At 34.7% G+C, this 17,378-nt stretch overlaps 1 protein-coding gene and 1 pseudogene across 1 annotated transcript; one reads left to right on the forward strand and one right to left on the reverse strand.

Annotated features, from left to right (window-relative positions):
• The first annotated feature begins 443 nt into the window (after nt 1-443).
• Nucleotides 444-4,561, forward strand: LOC109017075 (NADH--cytochrome b5 reductase 1-like). The gene is made up of 9 exons (XM_035687127.1): nt 444-549; nt 1,503-1,644; nt 2,025-2,115; nt 2,222-2,299; nt 2,828-2,908; nt 3,057-3,146; nt 3,790-3,855; nt 4,032-4,118; nt 4,221-4,561. The coding sequence occupies exons 1-9, from the start codon at nt 444-446 to the stop codon at nt 4,314-4,316; spliced, it is 837 nt and encodes a 278-aa protein (XP_035543020.1). The 3' UTR covers nt 4,317-4,561.
• A 3,228-nt stretch (nt 4,562-7,789) lies between these two features.
• On the reverse strand, nt 7,790-12,902 carry LOC118346112 (annotated as a pseudogene).
• Between the last annotated feature and the right edge of the window lie 4,476 nt (nt 12,903-17,378).

The raw sequence follows: 17,378 nt of genomic DNA on the forward strand, positions 1-17,378 counted from the left end.
TTCTAATTATTAAAAATCAGATAATAATTTAAAAAAATTGATAAATATCACTTCAAGCCCACTTTGAAAGTTGGATCTGGTCTAACCTATAGCCCTGGCCTTGAATTCATTGTTAGTGGATTGGATTTAGTTAAATCTTCCAGCTTGGCATGATTTCATGCCCAAACCCAAATTCATGAACAGGGTTTTATTTTTATTTTGTGTTTTTGTTAAAAAGAGAGAAAAGAAATGTGAAAGACAATTTCTTCTGATGGATGATCCCTTGCTTGATTCCTTCTCTAACGCTTTTACAAACCTACTTTGAGTCCAGGGAAGGGAAGGGAAGGGAAGGGAGAAGTACGAGGAGAACAAAGTAAAGCATAAAATGGACATTTATTGCTATTTAATACCCATTATCACTGATGTAATCTACTAAAAAGTTGCTTGCAAAAATATCTCTCAGAATGGAGCTTATGCAAATTTCCCTGGCCCACTTGCTCGGGAAAGCTTTTGCTCTATCTTCGGTGGCCATACCTGCTGCCTATTTATATTTCACCAATAAACGCAAAGGTATGATTTCCATCTTTTGTGGCAATCGTGAATGTGTAAATATAGTGTAATTATTTTTAAAAAAATGAATAAATACATGATTCACATAAAAAAAATTAATTTTTTAATAGTAGATCTCACTCTTTTTCAAAGTGATTACATGACGTTTGCACACTTCACGACTGCATGTAGCATTACTCTTTACTAAAACAGGAAATTATCAATTTATCATTACCTCTCTAATACCTTCAAATTGGCAACTATTTCATATGTAAAACAACAAACCACCATTAATCAATTTTCCTAAAACTTGTCACTCCACTTCAGCTATCCCTACAAGGATGTCAAGTGTCAACATCTAACCACTACTTTGAATTAGTTTACCAACACCAACAACATTACTTACCTCCTTTTCTAAAATATTGTTATATATGGAAAGAAATGGATATCAAATTTCTGAAATATATTTTCGTGCAAGTAGGAATTGTCAATCATCAAGGATCCATGCATTTGTCAACTTAACTGAAATTTGATTATTCCTGATACTCGATGATCAATAAAAAAATGCATGTGAACTTCTTTATCAAGCAAGTTTTTAAGAAAACTATATTTTGTACTCTCGTATTATCATTGTTTTTCAACTTGCATGCTAAAATATCAAAATTGTCAATGTACACGATAAATTATCAAATTTTAACAATTCGCAAACTCATTACTAACTGTTAAGATTGTGCTATACATGTACTATTTTTCATCGAAGTGAGTAGTCAGATTTTGACCAAACGTGTAAATTATCAAGATTTGATGGTCTAAGGCTGAGATTTGACAATTTCGGTAGTTTAGGATGCAATTGAGATAGCGGTGGTAATTCAGATGTGCAAAACATAATTTCTTGTTTTTGTTTTTCAAGTTTTCTTATGGTCTTAAATTCCTTATTTGCCTGCCATATGATTGTTCTGGTGATGTCTGTCCAGGTTGTTTAAATCCTGACAAGTTCAACGAATTCAAACTTGTTAAGAAAACTCAGCTAAACCATAATACTGCAAGGTTCAGATTTAGTCTTCCTACACCCACTTCAGTATTGGGTCTTCCCGCCGGACAGTATGTAATTTGCAGGTTCAAGTAACTGATTCTGTCAGTGTCAATGATTTCAGAATTGCAATGCATTTGTCTTCTGCATAACTCTGATGTTTTGTTGTAGTGCATAAACACTTCAAAAGTTCTCTGAGGCATTGAAACCTTCTTGAAACATAGATTATGGGTGCATAATGTCTGAACTATCTTTTGATAAATTGAGTTATTTGTTTGCTCATTTTGTTAATTTCTCCAGTTATGCTTAGTGAATATGATTGTTCCAACAGTTTTTTGAACTCTCTTTATGTTGCTTTTATCAATTCCCCCAAAACTTAGTTGTCTGTATATACAAATAATGGACATCTAGTTGATGCAACAAGTGACAAGAATTGAAACCTAACAAGTGTTCCCTGGTTAAGCAGAGGAAAGGATAACCAAGGTGAAGAAGTGATTAGACCATATACACCAATTACTTTGGACTCTCATGTGGGTTACTTTGAACTGGTTGTAAAGGTATATCCCATCATCCCCCTTTCATATCTAAGAACATGTCTTTGCTCATTCATTTCAGTTTTATTCAGCAGAACTCGGTTTCTCATTTTGATTTTTCCTGTAAAAGATGTATCCCATGGGAAAGATGTCCCACCATTTTAGAGAGATGCGAGAAGGCGATTACCTGTCTGTGAAGGGCCCCACGGTACATATTCTATCTTTTGGGGGATACCCACTTGATACATGTGGATGTTGGTCTCTATTACAGATAATAGTGTTAGCCATGGAAATTCTGATAGATTGTTTAGAACTTCTGTTATGTACATGGGCTTGACACCTTGAAGTTGGCGACAATATTAGGTATGAACTCCAGTTACCCTTCATTGCAGATTCCTGTAAAATATGGTTGCAAGGACAATGCAAATCATTGCAAAACCTTTCGTAATCACACTGTTGATTGTTGAAATGGAACTTTACCATATGTAGGTTTTAAACAACTAGTAGTGATGAATTTGCCTTCAAAATGTTGTGGGCAAAATCATTTAAGCCACCCATTTTGGACCATATCCACTTCGGTTCTACATTAGATCCTACCCTATTATCTTAAGCAACAGTGGGAGCTATAAATGTATGCCTAAATCAGTTGGTATTATGTATTGCATACTCATCAGAACCAAGATTTTCAAATTCTCTGTTTTTTTCATTTTATGAGTTAAATTTTCGTGCTTAAAAGGGGAGCTTTAAATACAAACCTGGCCAAGCTAGAGCTTTTGGAATGCTTGCAGGTGGCTCTGGCATAACCGCAATGTTTCAGGTACATATGTGAGCATTAAAAAGCAGAATTTCTTCCTGTTTAGTGTTCTGATTGGTATTATTGATCTTATCAAGCATTTTGTTGATTTAAAGGTTCTTATTTCTACTTCTCTCTTTCTTTGTTTCTTTGTCATTCCTTTTGTTTCCAGCTCACTCGAGCCATACTAGAAAACCGGAAAGATAAGACCAATGTGCATCTTATCTATGCCAATGTCACCCTAGATGACATCCTGTTGAAGGTAATTTGCTTGCTTCATTTTTTTCCCTTATAGATGAGTGTGCAGTGCACTAGTTTTTCTTTACTGGATGAATTAGAGAAAACTTGTTCAACCAAACAGATAGTGCACCTGTCAGAATCATTTACAAGACCTTTGTAGCAGGGCACTCCAAACGGCAGAAACATAAATAAGACAAAGCAAATTACACAGAGAAAGACATCGATGGAAACAAACTAAATGTAATTGGAAACAGCAATAGCAATTCCTTAGCTTTGACAGAGTCTGGTTGATTCGTTCTGCATCCAAGTTGTCCTCATAATATGAAATTTTCTTTTAGAACTATATCTTATTTACCTTTTCTGCAATTCTTGCATATAAAAGAAGATGTACCACATATAAAAAGAAATAGAGTTAGTCTAGATACAGTGCCCAAATGGGGATTGCTCATGCAAGCCCATACAGTTATGTTTAAAAAAAATACGGGTCACAGAGTTTCACTTTAATTTACATATGATAGACATGAGGGTCCTTATCATTCTACCATTTCTTATATCAGACACATCGATCTCTTTCTCCAAGTCTCTTGAGTTAACTGTCTCTTGATTCATTATTTTCTTTGATGTAGTATTGATGAGAGTGCATTTTTTTTACGGACTTTCTGCAGGAAGAGCTAGATGCCTTTGCTAGAAATTTCCCTAATCGTTTCAAAGTCTTCTATGTCTTGAATGAGGTCAGTTCCTTTGGTACAACATTTCCTTCAAATATCTCTCTTTTTAGATGTGCTAAGGGAACACTTGCAAAAGATATCCCCTTGATTTCAAAAATAAATAAATAAATAGATATCCCCTTGTGTAAGTATGTGCCAAATCTTTATCATTGATGCTCACTCTATCCCATAATTGCCAGCCTCCTGTGCCATGGAATGGTGGCGTTGGGTTTATAACCAAGGAAATGATTCAAACCCATTTCCCAGCACCAGCCCCAGATGTTCAGGTTAGTTACCCAATTTTTATATTTACTTCAAACGAAAACTTGCACATTCTCATGACACTTGCTCTCTAACTTGCACTCCTCATTGGGCTAAAACGTTTGCAGATTCTGAGGTGCGGTCCACCAGCCATGAACATGGCCATGAAAGCTCACGTTGATGCACTTGGATACACATCAGACATGTGTTATAATGAACCCTAGGGAACCCTTGAGAAGATAACTGAGAAGAGAAGTTTGAAGTGAACTGAAGTGTTGTCGTGAAGGCTAAACTTACATGAGTTCGGGAATGGGCTGGATCACGTAGAGGCTGAAGCCCGTGCTGCAATAGGGTTTTAAGAATAAGTGGGCCTTGGCCCAGTTCAATATTAAGTCTATTAATGTTTTAAAATTAATCCAGTATCGGTTATTGTATTTCCTTATTTTATTCCGTTACGTTGTTATGGTACTGTCAGAGAATATTCTCCATGAGTGCGCAGAGTTTGTTACGTACTCTGTCCATATACATGGTTGTTTTCTCTTGTAAGGACATCAATGAATGCATAAGTTTTCTAGTATTTCCCCTTCTCGAGAGAATGGTCATTCTCTGAGTGAGCTTATTCATCCTTCTACCCCAAGGGGTGTTACAGAATTGGTATCAGAGATACCCCCATCCCCTTCTTACAAAAGTATACTCATGGCAGAAGGCACCCGTCTGTCACAGCTGCAGGAGAGTTTCACCTCTCTAAAGAAAACTTCTGAATCCCAGTTCAAGAGCTTGGAGATAGAAATGCTGGCCTTGAAGAGACAACTTTCCTTGCTCACTGTGGAGTTGCAGAAGAAGCATCAGGAGGAAGTTAAATCTTCACATGCACCAAAGGGGCAGCAGGACCTCCAACTAGTTCAGATGGGAGAAGTGCAAACCCGTTTGGTACGACTTGACTTCCCTATGTTTACTGGTGATGATCCCACGGGCTGGCTGTACAAGGTACATCAGTTTTTTAAGTTTCAAAATACTCTGCCACAACACAAGTTAAGGTTAGGATCATTTCATATGTAGGGTAGGGCATTGGTGTGGTTCCAGGAGATGCATGAGACTGGGCAGTTGGTTGATTGGGAGTGGTTTGTGAAAGCCTTACTTATTAGGTTTGGTCCAAGTTGTTATGATGATCTTATGGAGGCCTTAACCAGGCTTAGGCAATTTGGTTCAATAGAGGACTACAAAACTCAATTTGAGTCCCTCTCTAATTGGCTGAGGGGTCTATCCGATAACTATAAACTAAGTTGTTTTGAGTGGGCTTAGGGATGACATTCGTCTTCCAGTACGCATGTTCAATCCTACATTCCTTATTTCAGCCTACAGTTTGGCCAAATTCCAAGAGGAAAACTTGTCCCTCACTAGAAGAATCCATAAACCATTCACTTCCTATTCTACTGAAACCACCCTACCCAGAATTAGCCAACCACAACCACAACCTGAGAACCAGAAAACCTATCCAAAACTCACCTTACCAGTACAAAAAATTAGCTAAACACAAATCAAGGACCGTAGGGATAAGGGTCTGTGCTATTACTATGAGGCAAGATGGACACCGAGGCATAAGTGTCAAAAGCCTTGATTATATTTGATTGAAGAGATTTGTGAGGTGCCTGATGAGGAAGGGGCTGTGATGGGGGATTTGCTTGAGAAGGAAAATGAGCCTGAATAGAGGCTGGTGGAAGTGATTAAAACAAAAGGGGGTCCAAAACTATCACTCCATGCTATCACTGGTTCAATCAACACTAAGCCCATGAGAGTCAAAGGAAAAATTGGAGACTGCTGGATAGTCATTCTCATTGACTTTGGTAGCACCCATAACTTAGTTGACCCAACAATAGTCCATAAGACCAGGTTGCGAGTCAATAGGGAGGAAACAATCCAGGTTAAAGTGGCGAATGGGGAATTAGTCTCTAGTGTGGGGAAAGTGAAAGACATATCACTGGTAATTCAAAATGTTCCATTTTTGGGTGAAGCCTATGTGTTGTTGTTGGCGGAATGTGATATGGTCTTAGGAGTGGTTTGGCTCCAAACCTTGGGGTCTATCTTGTGGAATTTCAAATAGCTAAAAATGCAATTTTCAGTGGCAGGGCGACAAGTGCTACTTAGAGGCCTGACCAACTCTAAATTGGTGGAAGAGGGCAGTTTACCTAACCCTAGCAGCATGGGCAGCAAAGGGGTATTATTGCAATATTTAGAGCCTGAGCTAGAAACCCCAACTTTCCTTTTAAAAATAATCAACCAGTTCTCAGATATTTTTGCTGAACCCAGAGAGCTTCCACCACAAAAGTCCCATGACCATTCCATTCCCCTACTTCCTAGAACAAGCCCAATTTCAGTAAGACCCTATAGGCATCTCTACTACCAAAAAGACAAAATAGAAAAGATAGTGAAGGAGCTACTGGGTACAAGGGTTATTCAGCCAAGTCAAAGCCCATATTCCTCACCAGTGTTGTTGGTTAGGAAGGCTGATGGGTCTTGGCGCCTTTGTATGAATTATGGGCCTTAAACAAGGTCACAGTGAAGGACCGATACCCCATACCAGTGGTGGAAGAACTTTTGGATGAACTTTGTGGTTCTACTATTTTCTCTAAGTTGGATTTTCGATTGGGTTATCACCAGATAAGGGTCAAAGTTGAAGATATTCCAAAGACAGCCTTTCGTACCCACGAAGGCCACTATGAATTTTTAGTCATGTCTTTTGGCTTCACTAATGCTCCATCAACTTTCCAAAGATTGATGAACCAAATTTTTAAACCCTTTCTAAGACATTTCATACTTGTGTTTTTTTATGACATTTTGATCTACAGTAAAAATGAGGAGGAGCATGGGCAGCATTTGGAGATTACACTGCAGATACTCAGACAACATCAACTCTTTGCAAAAGGCTCCAAGTGCATGTTTGGTTGCTCAGAAATGGCTTACCTAAGGCATTTAATCTCAGCTCAAGGAGTTAAGCAGATCCTAAGAAGCTTAAGGCCATGGGGGAATGGCCCATGGCCCCATACCGACTACTGTGAGGTCCTTAAGAGGCTTTTTGGGGCTAAGTAGATATTACAGAAGGTTCATCCAAGGGTATGGAGGAGTAGCTACCCCCCTTACAAAGTTGCTAAAAAAATATGGGTTTAAGTGGACAGCTACTGCAGAAACAGCATTCCACGCACTCAAGGAGGCAGTGACTAAACCTCCAATTCTAGCCCTTCCTAATTTTTCATTCCCATTCGAAATTGAATGTGATGCTTCAGGGAAGGTTGTGGGGGCAATTCTTATGCAAAAGGGACATCCCATTGCATTTTATAGCCAGACTCTGAAGGGTAGAGCCTTGGATATGTCAACCTATGAGAATGAGCTCTTTGCACTGGTTTCTGCAGTACAACGATAGAGGCATTACCTCTTCGTTGTGAAGACAGACCATCAGAGTTTGAAGTTTTTATTAGACCAGAAGGTCGGCACTACTATGCAACAAAAGTGGATCAGCAAACTTCTAGGTTATGATTTCCTGGTGGAGTACAAAAGAGGGTCTGAGAATAGGGCAGCAGATGTCCTATCTAGGAGGGATGAAGATGAGAGTCCTATAGTACTCTCCATTATTTCAGTTCCCACTTGGAACTTGCTGGAAGAAGTGAAACAGAAGAGCGAAAGGAATCCTGAAGTGAAACTACTATTGCAAAAGGTGGAGAGTGGAGAAACAAAAGACAATAATTCCAGCTTTTTGAAATGGAGCCACTCGACTACATAGCACCACGGAACATCTACTGGCCAATTGGAAGAGCTGCAACTCAAGATGCATGAGCTACATTAGCATAATAAGACATCAACAAGCACTAGGAAGGGGAGGGGGAGGGCGAGGGCGAGGGGGAGAGAGAGAGAGAGAGAGAGAGAGAGCCATTAGCTTACAAGCACTTACATGTTCTTCGAGTTCGCTATCAAGAACATAAACAAGGCTGGTACCATCAGTAATCAAGGCCACTGGAGTTGAACCAGCTTCAGAACTTCCTCCAACATCACCTGCAACCCCAGCAATGACATGACAATGGCATCTTCCAAACTCCTTCTACATGACTCTTTAGAACTGCTATTAATTATTATCTGGGTCATCTTGCTTGTCAGGAGCTTAGAGGAGTAGCCAATTGATATGGCAGTTTCTTGCTTGTCCCCTGTCAAAACCCATACTTTGATACCTGAGGTTCTCAGAGATTCTATAGCTTCTGGCACCCCTTGTTGCAGTTTATCTTCAATACCAGAGGCACCTAGTATGCATAGATTGTTTTCAACACTGCTAGCAACCTTTCGAAGCAGAGCCGCTCTACCAATTAAAGCAGTGCTTGCAGCCTCAAAGGAAGAGTGTCATTGTTCAAATTCTGAAGCACACAGTTCCCGCATCCTAACAACAAGGGTTCTCAAACCAAGTGAGGAATAAGTTTGAAGATGGGCTTCAGTTGCCCGTATTATGCTCGTGTTCAAATATTTATCCACCACGCTGAACATGGTTGAGTCAGCACCTTTTACAAAGACTCTCACAGTCTTGTCAGGGCACCCCAATATTACTAACATCCTCTTTTGGTCACTATCAAACTCATGCAAACCCATTACATCAAACCTGCAATGCCAATTATGAGGGAATTCATCAATAAGAAGAGATTCTAAAGCTCACATCTTTTGAAAGAAGCCACATATAAAGATGATAGGTAGTCATTTGGAGTAATCAAGTATGACTACTCGACCCACTGCAACTACATTACCCAACAGTTTCGTAACTGATACTTTAAAACTATTAAGTATAAATTAACTCAAAATTATTCAAACCATTACAAGCCACCTATTACTTCTGTTTGTATATTGATTGATTATGACAAAGGAAAAATAATTGAATGTCAATTGTTACTGAATCTGAAAAGAACGTACAGGGATAGGGATAGGGATATGGATAGAGGGGGAGAGAGAGGGAGAGAGAGTTCTAAGAATTCTGAAACCACTATAGACTAACCAAAATTTCCTTCTACTAGTAAAAAACAAATCCAGCAAGAACAGTTGTAGCCACTCTGTCAAAGTTGTTCTAACAATGGTGTGGTCATCATAAATTCGTAATAGTCCTAGTTAGATAGAGAAGTGGTGATGCAGAGGAAGGGGAAAATGAACAATAGCACGTCTAATTACCTTTGCCTCTCTCCTTGAATATCAATAACTATATGGCTAGAGGTTCGTTCTATAAGCATAAAACCATAGGTGGCAGAAGCATACACCAATGCTTGTTCATCTGGAGACTCCCCTTGGTAATTTATTATCTTCACACTAGGATCAGATGTGTCGACAAGCAGAGGCACTATTGTATTGCAAGCTGCCAACGCAAGGAAGAAATCACCGACATGTTTACCTTCCTTTGTGCCATTTCCGCACTTTGATATTTGTAAAAGCTCCGAGTCAGGCTTTACCTTCATTTTTGGCCTTAGAACTTTCCCCTCCACTGATACCAAGTAAGGCAGCATAAGATGAAAACGTTATGCCAAGTAAAAACAAATTCAGAAACATTATAGATTATATTACAAGATAACAAAATGGTATTACCTTGAACAAAGTATCCTACTTGCTCAATTTTTGAATTCCCACAACTATAATCTTCTCCCCGTACGCTTGCTCATTGGAATTCCATCTTGTTCTCTGTAAGCGTGCCAGTTTTATCTGAGAATACATACTTTACTTACCCTAAATCTTCGTTTATATTCAATGTTCTGCACTGAAATCTCGAATGCAATGCCTCATCATACATTTGGGTATCTCCGATCATGAAGTAAGCCTAACCAACCCGAACAAGCTCCATGGAAATGTACAGAGAAATGGGGATCATGATCTGGAAAACAATAACTGGCATGAGGAATGCGAATAACGTCTCCATTCCCCACTCGTAATAGTTAAAGTCTTTCCGTCCTCCCTTGGAGAAGTCTTGTTTTCTATAATAAGGCAAGTAATCCAACTCTTCCCTGTGGTTCAGCAACTAAATGAGGGCACAGATAGAAACAACCACGCATAGAGCAACAAGAAACATAGAAAGTATGATGATCTCGGAGTTCATATGGGTCTCAAGCCGACTCCTCTTAGATGGAGCTCCTGAGTTGTTGAGCATGGCTTTGGTGTCACGACCAGCATACACTATAACCCCAATTGCCCAATTAGTATTCTTCAGCTGACAGCCTCGAAGGACAATATTGGAGGGTCCAAGTGACAGCTTTTTTCCATCAATTTCCATGTTTGCATGAAACCCATAGATATTCCTATTTGGTTTTCACACTTGATCAACCCACTAACTTTTCCTTCATTAGGCATCTTCAAGAGGGTCTCTTGTTTCGCATAGTGAGTTTTCAAATTTGACTCCCCATCCAAAGTAATCGTCTGCACATATGCGACCCCAGTTGGGTCGCTAGTCAAGAGCAGCACCATATCACAAGGAAGTGTTTCCTTTGCTTGGCTTCTGATCATTTCACCAACTTGGAGGTCCTTCCATTTTTTTGGTTGGAACTGATCATTAACCAAAACTGATGCCAACATGTTGTTCTCAATTCGGTCTAACCGGTGCCACCTATAGTCCTCATGTGCATCCTTCACAGCTGTAACTAACAGCACAAAGTGATGGGCACCAAGATGGACCTAATCTTAAAGATGTTTTGCAAGTTTCAGATGGGTCAATTACAAGGTCAAGAGCCAAGAAGATCAATGAAGCAATGCAAGGATTGGTGCAATCCACTTGAGACGAGTCTAGCAAGAGCCGAATATTCAAGATGGGCTTTAGAGAATGAAATCTAGTGACCATCCATGTGATACAAGCTATGGAAGAGCTTAACATAAACTAGGGCCTATTATTATGATTATGTGATTAAAGGTCTTGGACTTGTTTATTTCATTAAATGAGCTTATGTTATTAGTTATAGGAATTAGTCTAGAATAATTGGGTTTGAAGACGTTTGGTCCCCATATGTCTTATTTCTTATGAATTATGGATTTTGTACAGGCCTTGTATTTTGGCCAATGGCTTATTTGAAAAGTTATTTTTTAGGAACTAGGGTTTCAAAATGTTACTGTAGCCGAGTTACTGTAGTGTTGTACTGCAGCTGCGACACTGTTCACTCAGATGTATTTTTGGAAGATAGGGCATTATTTTGGCTAAGATTTTAATTAGGTTTTGGTTTAAATACTCTTTGTAGCCTCATTTTAACAAGTTTATAAAATTTAATGAATTTATTCATTGTGAGTTAAGTTTTACTCTTCTTATTCTTGATTGAACTTTTGTACTTATTAAAGGTAAATCACAATATCTGTGGCTTTCCTCCTTGTAATCTGGGTTCTTGAGACGGGTTCTTCAACGGGTCTAGATTTTAATTAATCTAGATTCTTGAAACGAGTTTTTATCGGGTCTAGATTCTCCATCTATTGACTTGATTTTAGCTTTCTTGGATGAATTTTTAAATTAATTGTGAATTTAAGAGATTTCATTCTTGCAGGTTGATATCACTAAGGCTAACAGCAAAATTGAAACTCCCCGGCCAAAAACGGCCAGCTGTGGGAGCTGATTCAGCACAACAATTACAAGAAAATATCTATGAAATTGTTCAAACAAATTTCATGGCAAAAATGAAATAATCGAATCCTTTGCAGTTCTTAAGAGTTTCCCGCAAACTCATACCTCTCATTTGTCTTCGCAGGATCATTTATATAAGGAAAATGCTACATGCCCCGCTGGGGGCTCCCGCTGGGAGCTCCCGCTGGGCATGTAACATTTTTTTATCTATTTATTTTAGTTTTTTTAATATAAATATTATTAATAATTTTAAATATTTTAAAAAATAAAATAAAAATTATAATATTATTAAAAAATATTTTTTTAATCAAGAAATAGAATAAAAAATAATATTTATTTTACTTCGTGATTAAAGAAGTATTTTTTAATAATTTTTTTTACTTTCTGATTAAGAAAGTGTTTTTAAATGATATTTTAAATTTATTTTATTTTTTAAAAGTGTAAAAAAAATCTATATAAAAAATAAATTAAAAAAATACACATAAAAGAGTACATATTAAGCCCAGCAGGAACCCCAACGAAGCTGTAGCATGTCCATTTTAAATATTTAAAAAAATCATAATATTATTAAAAATATTTTCTTAATCATGAAGTAAAATAAAAAATTATAAAAAAATATTTTTTATTTTACTTCGTAATTAAGAAAATATATATTTTTTTACTTTTTGATTAAAAAAATATTTTCTTAATAATATTTTAAATTTATTATTTTTTTAAAATATTAAAAAATGTTAAAAAATTTAGATAAAAAATTATTTAAATAAAAAATATATAAAATAACCTACAGCCCCCAGCGGAGCTCCCAGCGGGAGCCCCCAGCGGGGGCTGTAGCATCACCCTTTATATAAATCAACCTCGCATCCTCATCACTGATTTGCTTCTGGGACATGCTAAGCAGCTCGGAATCAGCCCCTCTGGACCCATATCTCACGGGCTTCGACCCCAAATCACCAAAACTCACTTCCCTGATAGAATTCCCCGCCGACTTGGACTGAATGGAAAAAACACTTCGTTGGGATGAGGAATTGAAATTTGGTTCCACATTAGAGGAACTCTCAAATGGGTTTTTCGATTCCATCTCGGAAAAAGAACCTGGGCGGCCAGAATTTGGTTTAGCTAGATCTAACAAGACAAGTGCAGTATATATGTCTCGGGAATTTGGAATTCTCGGATATGGGATCAAAAGGGGACGCTCAGAGGCCATGATCTGACAATTTGAGGCCTCTTGAACAGCACAGAGTTAACGATCACCAAAGTCATGAAATACCAGAAAGGTTATTTCGTTTTTTCATTCTATTTTCGATAAGTAAATAGCTCGAGGTGATTCGACCAATTGCCACGAAAGTTTACAACAACAACAGAAATTTAAGACAAGCAGCAAACCCAGGACGAATAGGAAAAGATCGGCCTAGTTAAATATTTAGCTGGAGATGCTAGTATTTGTTTCATTTGTGGATTTTTATTGATTAATAAAGAAAAAGAGATGTTGTCCTCTTCTGTTAAAGAAAATACAATATTTGATAAATATTTTTTAAGAAATTCTACTTGAAACATCCATTATCGACACGACAAACAATCAAACCAATCATTTTTGTAATTGATATGATAGGCATATACATATTTATCAAGTCAATAATATTACAAGAATATACACTTGGGTGACGAAAATAGCAAAACTCATATTTTTTAGATTGAATAAGATGGATAAAGACTTATTTAAACACTAGCTAGCATTTAATAAAATCTCAGTTTTTTATTTTGGCTTTAAGTTAAACATATATAGAGTTTTGATTCCATCAAGGTTCATCCCCATCGAAAAGTGACAAAGTGATGGCATCTTATGTAATTAAGGATATTAAAACAGAAGGATATTTTTTCTCAGTTTCAAAATGCCATATTATGGTTTACATACAAAGATTTTTTGTGTATTTATAACTTTATATATATATATATAGAAAAATAATAGTTACAGTTGTGAGTGCGCAAGTACTGTATAATTATTTTAAAAAAAGTGAATAAATACGAGATCCACATGAAAAGAAATTAATTTTTTAATAATAGACCACAATATTTTTCAAAGCGACTGTACCGCACTTGTATATTCACGACTGTATATAGCATTACTCATATATATATATAGGTACGAGATGACCCAAATTATCGCAATTTTAGTGAATTCTTGTTATTTTTTATTAGTATAATTACCCCTCTTTTTGAAACTATTAGTGACTTTTGCTTGTATGCATTATGATACAATTGTTTATATCCCATTAGAAAAAACATGAATTATTTGGACTTAAAACGCACAACACACACCTTATATGCATTCCACTTATTGAACATGATTAGGTTTTGATATAATCAAAAACATGGCAAAGGGCTTACCGACTTCATAAATATGACTAATGTTAAATACAGTTTTAGAGTGTACAAGTCTGAAGCATTTATTTGAAATATATGAATGAAATTTTTCATATTTATTCTAAATTTGACTATTATTAAAAAGGTAATGCGCTCGCTTTTATTTGTATAAATTATTTTTTCATAAAAATATCTATAAAATGTTTTGTCATGTTATTTTTTTTATTTTATCAACTAGCATTTAAAATATAGTGAAATAATCTCGTGACTACATAATGGGTTAGGTTTACTAATTAGATTGGTGCGTGATTCGAATGCACGTAGAATAAGTTATTTATCTTTTATTTGAACAAATAATAATGGGTTTTTCAATGAAGAGGATCTTTTATTTTTGAATTAATGATAGGGAAGAATCGTTTAGCTTTCTTTAATAAATGATTCGTATCTTCCCCACGTACATAAGACAAAAAGTACTTAGATAATTAACCTAATACACTAATTAAAGGAAAAATAAATTACATTTTTATATGATTAAATGAGACAACCATTGTTTAGGAATACAATTGTTCTAAGATATTTTCAGACTACTTTATTATTATTCACTACTATTCATAAATCAATAAAGACGATTTTAATATCTAAACGGAACCATAATGTCTACCATATAGTTCCATAGAAAATTTCGAAAATGAAAAATATTATTCTTTATTCTAAATCTCATCGTTCTCAATTATATCAATTGATGTGTCATATTTCAAGTGACATTTTATTCAAATTGCATAATTATAAAATCGTCTAAATGAAAAATAGCAATGCCATATATATATATATATATATATACACACTAGCGGTTGGGCAATGTGCGAGGCACATTTGCCCGGTTGAAAAATAACTTATTTTGTAAAATATAAATATGTTTTGGGTTAAAAAAAAAAACGTAATCATTAGTAAAATAAGTAGTATATAGAGAATTTTTTATGAATTTAATTTCTGCACCTAACAAGTGAAAAGAGATGTAGAGAATTTTTGTGATAGTGATAGTACTTCACTGCATAAATCGAAACAATCCAACCGAAGAAAAAAAATGAGAAGTGGTAAAATGAAGGGTTGGATTTAAATCTTAAAAATTTTAATGTACCAACAGCAGCCTCGTCCTTCAAAAAACAACACACGTAGACATCATATCCTTAGATATGATTTGGATCGATGTATTAATAGTAGTGATATGGTTTGTGAATAGTAATATATAAAATTATTTGGATTAAGATGTTTTATTTGATTTTAGAAAATGACAGAAAAAAAATTAAAATAAAAATATTATAAAAGTTAAAATATTATTGGAATATAATTTTTTAATGTAGTTTTTGTTTTAAAATTTAAAAAATTTATATTTAAGAAAATTGTAATGATTAGATTAACAAATTAAATAATATTTTATATTTAAATAATATTTTAAAAAATATATAAAAGTTTCTGAAAACCTAAGAATCTATTAATCTCTTCCTCGAACTCAATAATTTTGTTTGGGAAGAGATAGATTGTCAATTCCCTCCTGACCCAATGATGTTGTAAATTTTTTATTTTTTTAAAAATGTTTATGATGATTAAAAAAATACATGAAAAAAAGAAAAGAAAAATAAAAAAATGAAATACATATTCATGACATATTTTCAGGTTACTTTTTTATTAGTTGTAGTAGTTCTCTTTAGTTAATTAAGAATATTATCATATTTAAATTATGTTAAAACTCTAATTATTTATATAGTTATACTTTTTTAAAAATATTTAACAAAATTTCATTATTTATTTAATGATGAAATATTAGTATTTTATAAATGGCTTGGTTATTTTGAAATTAGTGGTACTTGTATAAAATCCTGTATGGCGTAAGATTTTTTAATTGATAAAAAAAAGCAAGTTTGCCACATCTGTCAAATTGAAGAAAAAAATAAAGTGTAATTTCAAATATTAAAATAGTCTAATGTATAAGAATAAAATTATTATTTATTTATGTTCATCATTTATTATGAAATTTAAATTATATTAAAAATTCAAATTAATTAGATAGTTTTTTTCTCTTAAAAATGTACAGTAAAATTTTATCATTTATTTAATGATAAAAAATTAGTATTTTATAAATTAAAATTGATTTTTAGTGTATGATATAATAAACAGTAATAGGATATGCGAAAAAAACATGCGAAGAAAAAAAAACAGCTTCTTTATTGATCATTTAAAACTCAAAAATCAATATTTTTTTCACTTTTTCTTTCTTCCTCTTTCTCATTCCCTACGCACGATTGTGGTATTACGTCGCACATTGGCATTCACACAGACAAAAACAAAAAACAAAAAAAAATCTTTACTGTTCATTAATGTTCATCATACTGTCGATGAACAGTAATAAGATATGAAAAAAAAAAACGGCTGATTTAGATTTACTATTCACGATGAATAGTAATGAACAATAACGTTATAGGCGCATTTAAGTAATAGGCAGATATATATCAACTTCAATTCTCTTGGATGGAAGACGTGTTTATACATATGTGCATGTATGTATAAACAAGTCTTCAATTCAAGAGAATCAAAGTTGATGGAAGGTAAGAACAATTGCACTTAAAACACGTTTTATGTGCATCTACAAAATAATGCTCAAGGCAAAAGGGTATGGACAAAGCTTGATTATTCTATTGCATCATTATTTGGAGGAGAAGGAGATCAACTTTGACCATTTCAAAGAAAGGATAACGTGTTGTTAAGGTGTTGATCTGACCGACTCTGACCACATCTCTGTAAATAAATATGTTTTGAGTGCCTCCACAGTAAGTATTTCAATTCCCCACAATAAAGCTATTATTTCAATTTCCCACAATATTTAGGTTGTGTTTAGATGTTGAATTGAGTTAAGTTGAGATGATAAAATATTATTAGAATATTATTTTTTAATAATATTATTATTTTGAAATTTGAAAAAATTAAATTATTTATTATATTTTGTATTGAGATTTAAAAAAATTGTAATGATGAATTGAGATGAATTGAGATGAGTTTGAGATCCAAACGAAGCCTTATTATTGTCCATTCCATATCTCATCTCATTTAATATAATAAAGACATAATTTACTACCATCTTAATTACAATAAATTAATAAAATAAAATGAATATCATGATCTCTAATATAATATTATAATTTCATACAATAGTTCAAAGTTACAAGAGTGCAGTCAAGAATCTGATGGCAGACGGCTCCATTTTTTTTATTTATTGATTAAGAAAGTGATTTTAAGTGTATTAATATATTTTTTTATTTTTTAA

Source organism: Juglans regia, unplaced genomic scaffold (genome assembly GCF_001411555.2).
Source record: "Juglans regia cultivar Chandler unplaced genomic scaffold, Walnut 2.0 Scaffold_683, whole genome shotgun sequence".
NCBI classification, from domain to species: Eukaryota; Viridiplantae; Streptophyta; class Magnoliopsida; order Fagales; family Juglandaceae; genus Juglans; species Juglans regia.

What these genes read in the sequence shown, in the direction of transcription:
- LOC109017075 (XM_035687127.1), top strand. Translation starts at nt 444, where the DNA reads ATGGAGCTTATGCAAATTTCCCTGGCCCACTTGCTCGGGAAAGCTTTT. An exon ending in TTTCACCAATAAACGCAAAG is followed by an intron (nt 550 to 1,502) that starts GTATGATTTCCA and finishes ATGTCTGTCCAG; the next exon opens with GTTGTTTAAATCCTGACAAG. An exon ending in TGTCTGTGAAGGGCCCCACG is followed by an intron (nt 2,300 to 2,827) that starts GTACATATTCTA and finishes CGTGCTTAAAAG; the next exon opens with GGGAGCTTTAAATACAAACC.